Source organism: Terrapene carolina, unplaced genomic scaffold, assembly GCF_002925995.2.
Source record: "Terrapene carolina triunguis isolate 2854851 unplaced genomic scaffold, T_m_triunguis-2.0 Scaffold233, whole genome shotgun sequence".
NCBI classification, from domain to species: domain Eukaryota; kingdom Metazoa; phylum Chordata; order Testudines; family Emydidae; genus Terrapene; species Terrapene triunguis.
In genome coordinates this window covers 13,724,815-13,729,522 of record NW_020664584.1, presented here as the reverse complement: position 1 = coordinate 13,729,522, position 4,708 = coordinate 13,724,815, and the positions used below count along the sequence as shown (strand labels likewise).

The 4,708-nt window shown below is 45.5% G+C and overlaps 1 protein-coding gene across 1 annotated transcript; it reads left to right on the top strand.

The window, feature by feature from the left end:
• Positions 1–3,338: 3,338 nt before the first annotated feature.
• On the top strand, positions 3,339–4,286 carry LOC112117419 (olfactory receptor 1020-like). Its single transcript, XM_024215363.2, has one exon. It carries the CDS (start codon positions 3,339–3,341, stop codon positions 4,284–4,286), a length of 948 nt encoding a protein of 315 aa, XP_024071131.2.
• The last annotated feature ends 422 nt before the right edge of the window (positions 4,287–4,708 follow it).

Sequence of the window (4,708 nt, the reverse complement as noted above, 5' to 3'; positions counted from 1 at the left end):
GTTTTAGGATGAAATGTTTTTTCTCTCTCCAGGACTTTTCCTTTGAGACTAGAAGTCTGACTCTACCAACATTGTCTAGAAATAAACCAAACACTAACTTCCCCTTGCCTGTTGCTTTCCCCACAGCAGACGTGCCTCGGGAGACTGTCTCTTCCCACAGAAGGATATATAATGAATCAGAAAAGACGTTCCCCATTTAACAGAGGGTATGAGGCACAGGGTTACGTTACCAGAGATGGAACGGACCCTCAGTAGCTTTTCTAGGTTGTCATTCCAGTTACTTGGCATGAGGAAGTAGGTGAATGCAGTGTGGATGGAAAACAGGCTGAGTAACCTGGATCCTGGTTCTTGAAATGCTGCATGAGGAAGCGACAACAGAGACCCCAGCTGCTGACAGACCCACCTTACAGGTAAGTCAACCTTTTCCTCCCTGCTCCATGAATCTTGAGGAGTTTGAAGCAATATAGGTTTGCGAGGTTACTAACCCCACTGGAATCCAAGGGGAACTGGGCACTGATCTCTCTTAAACTCTCAACCCAAAGCAAAATGACTGAATTTGGGAAAAGGAAAGACCTGACAGGTCACGTCTATCCTAGGTCTTTACCTAGGGTGACCAGATGCCCCATTTTTAAAGGGACAGTCCCATTTTTGGGGACTTTTTCTTATATAGGTGCCTTTTACGCCCTACCCACTGTCCCGTTTTTCCACAGTTGCTATCTGGTAACCCTATCCTTATCTGGCCCCCATCACCCTGGTATCTGGGCACCTCACTGCCTTGAATGTATCTATCCTCCCACCACCCCGTGTGATGCTATTATCTCTGCTTCACAAACGGGACCTGTTGCACAGAGGGGCAGATTTATGAATCTATATTGGGCACCTCAAGACGCAGACCCCCCCAGTGGGATTGGAAATCGATGGGCATTAGGTATGGCCGCTACTCAGGTGCCTATATGTGCATTGTTAGGTACCTCAAAATCACACAGGGAGCTGGTGATGAAGCAGGGAAATGAACCAACATCTGCTGAGTCCAAGGCCAACACTTCAAACACTAGAGCAGCCTTCCTTCCTCTCTAACCTCTTCTACGTGCTACGCAAAAGAGTTTACTTTTCTTGGTGGCACTGGCCTGGCCGGGGCGCTGAGAGTTCAGCGAGGTGAGGTGGGTAATGCAGAGCTGATAGCTGCTGCTGTGCACAGTGCCCGGGGAGGAGACATTGATTATGAGCAGGCTTAGCAGAATGAGATTTTATTTTTGTGATTTGGACCACTAATATTGATTTTTATTAAGGATTTCCCCCCCCAGTTATTAACTAATTTAATGTTGACTGTTGTGGGAAAATTCAATGGGGGTGCGGTTGGGGTAGGACTGACAACTGGGGTACAGGGAGACTCCCAGCAGTGACAGCGGAGATACTGGTGGCTCCCTGCACTACCGAGGGGTCCAAGACACCAGCGCAAGGGGCAGGGAAGGCAGCTGCTCTGACCCTGTTGTTGGATGGCTCTGTCCATGGGTAGAAGCCATTCAGCCATTCAACAGTCGTGGGCCCACAGCGAGGCACTCCTCTTCCTCCTCCTCCTCCTCCTCGCAGACCAGGCTGGGGCTCTCGGCTCTGGCAGCCTTCTCTGTGCCTGGTGCCTGCAGGGATGGGTATCACTGGCCCCACAGCCGTGCAGGGAGCCCTCAGCAGCTCTGCTGTCCCAGCCCCACTCGCTCACTCCCAGGACAGCTGGGTGCAGAAGGCTCCGTGCACGGCCACTGGGCCAGTGACATCATCTCTGCAAGCGCAAGGTGTGGGGAAGGCAGCACTAACGCCGACTGTTACTGATATAGTTTGTTGTTGGTTCAGGGTGTCAGCTGATATCGACGTTTACCAATGTCTGTCAATGGAAATCGAATCCTGCCGAGCTGAGCTATAAGTTTCAAAGAAGGCTAAAGGCATTAGCTGTCCAAATCCCATTGGAACCAAAGGGCCCCATCCTTGAAGTCAGTGGAAATTTTATCTCTGACTTCAGTGGGAGAAGTTGACAGAACAGAAATATTCCTGGGGTGTAAAAATAACCTTGTGCATAACTCTGTGCAGGATCAGGGCCTTACTGAGCAGTTAATAAGGATTAGTAAATCAGTCTAATAAAAGACATGACCTCACCCACTTTGTCTCTCTAAGGATCAGCAATGACAAGAGAGACAGTAAGGGCAGACTAGACAGCCACAAACAGAGAAAGAATTAATTTTGTTTTAACCAAAGAAGAAAATGTAGAGCTGATAAAAACTTCTGATGGAAAATGTGTCCATCAAGATCAAAATGTTCCCTGGGAACATATCAATTTCTACAAAATGTTGTCCAGGAAGTTATTGTGTAGAGCTTTATGAAATAATATAAAATGAAATAATATAAAAATGACATAATATAAATAAATGTAAATAACTATAAAATAAAATGTAATATAAAATAGAAAATAACCTAGAAATGCAATTAAAAATAGATAAATACATTTTTAAAAAATTAAAATTGGAATGAAAACCCCAACATTTGAAATCACAGAATTGACAATGAAATGGAAGTTTGGGTTCTACATCCCTCTCACAATATGAAAATAGCACATTTCTTACAAATTTCAAATTTTATACAGAATTTTTTTCTTTCAAGAGAGAATCCATTTCTAGCTAACATGGTGGTTTCCAGCTGGAGTTCTTTTTTTTTTTTTTTTAAATGAAGATCACGTCTCTATATGTAGAGTGTCCGAATGAAGGACAATGAAATCTTGGCCTAGGGAAGGAGAGGCATTTGTCTGACGATAAAAACTTTCATATGGCTCTAATACAGTTAGACGGCCCATTTCCACTTCAATTCACTTGGAGTTGGCTCCCCACACACTGCAAGTTCCACCCTTAGTTGCTTGGCTTGTTTCTTTGTTGAGGCTTCCTCTAAAATATCAAATCTTGGCCTTTTTGGCCCATGGATCTCCAATCTATAAAGGACATTGTTCTGCTTTCGTACACCAGGCAGTGAAACGTGTGACTATTTCAAGCAATACGTTTTTGTACTGTTGTACCTAAGCCCCATCACAATAGTGTTAGAGTGCTTGATGCCACCAGTCAAGTTATTACACAAGTTTCGAGAGATTAAAGTTTTGTTGAACCTGCAGCCAGCTCAGATACGAAATCTGCCCCAGGGATCACGAGATGACATTTCCCCTCCCCTGGCCTCCATTGTCCACTCACCCATCGTTCTAGTAGCCAGCAGAGGGGGACAATGAAAACAGTGCTGATGATTTATTGAGTGAACGTTGCTTTTCATTTACATTGCAGTTCATTTCTTTCTCGTAGACAAACCCCATGGCAAATCCAGAAAAGGGAAATCAAACGTCTAACACAGAATTCATCCTCCTGGGATTCGGGGATCTCCCTAAACTGCAGCTCCTCTTCCTGCTGTTCCTAGTGATCTACATTGCGACCGTGGCTGGGAACGTCCTCATCATGGTGCTAGTTGTGACTGATCAGCACCTTCACACCCCCATGTACTTCTTTCTGGGAAACTTGTCCTGCTTGGAGACCTGCTACAGCTCCACCATCCTGCCCAGGGTTCTGTTTGGTCTCCTGACTAGGAACAGGACTATTTCATTCAATGGGTGTGTTACACAATATTATTTCTTTGCTTCTATGCTTGCTACAGAATGCCTTCTCCTGTCGGTGATGTCTTATGATCGGTATTTAGCAATATGCAATCCACTACACTATTCAGCCCGTATGAGTGACAGGTCTTGCCTACAGCTTGCAGGTAGCTCTTGGATAGGTGGCTTCCTTCTTAGTAGCATAACAACATTGTTCATATCACAGTTAACGTTCTGTGGCCCCAATGGTATTGACCATTTTTTTTGTGATTTCATCCCCCTTGTAAAACTCTCCTGCAATGACCCTCACCTGATGGAAACGTTGGCTTTCACAGTGAGCTTGCTTTTCTCACTGGCCCCATTCCTGCTTACCTTGATGTCCTACATCTGCATTATCACCACCATCCTGAGAATCCCATCCACCACCGGGAGGCAAAAGGCCTTTTCCACCTGCTCCTCCCATCTCATTGTGGTGAGCATTTATTATGGAACTCTGCTGATTGTCTATATGTTCCCAACCACCGACATCCTGAGTGACTTCAAGAAAGTTCTCTCTGTCGTCTACACAGTCCTTACTCCCCTGGTCAATCCCCTCATTTACAGCCTAAGAAACAAAGAGGTCCAGGAGGCCCTGAGGAAAGCTTGCAGGAAATTCATGTTTGGACCATGCTAACTGGTCAATTTGCTTGGGTTAAAATAGATATAACATGGACTGGGTAGGGCCTGAAGCAAAGCCTGCTGTAGTCCCAGGTTGTGTTTCCCTGAGCTTCATTGGTCTTCAAGTCCTCCTCTTAAAGAGTCACAACTGTGGGAGAAAGTGGGAGATGGAGAGACCCTCTTAAAACCTGTGACCCCCGTCCTTTTAGGACCTATATAAGATGCCACAGGTGGGTACTACTGGGCTGGTGGGAGACTGGAACTTGTGGCTGCTCAAAGTTCAGAGAATGATGGGAGATTGTGCTCTGTGAGAGGGTGCAGGCGAAATGGACTCAGCTAGAACACTGGGCATCTATTCTGGGTAGGGTGTGATACTTCTAGATAGACACACACCCTTAAAAAAGTAAGATGCCTGCATTCTAAAAATATAGGGTTACA

Excerpts from the sequence above, each read along its gene's own strand:
- LOC112117419 (XM_024215363.2), top strand. The coding sequence starts at position 3,339 with ATGGCAAATCCAGAAAAGGGAAATCAAACGTCTAACACAGAATTCATC.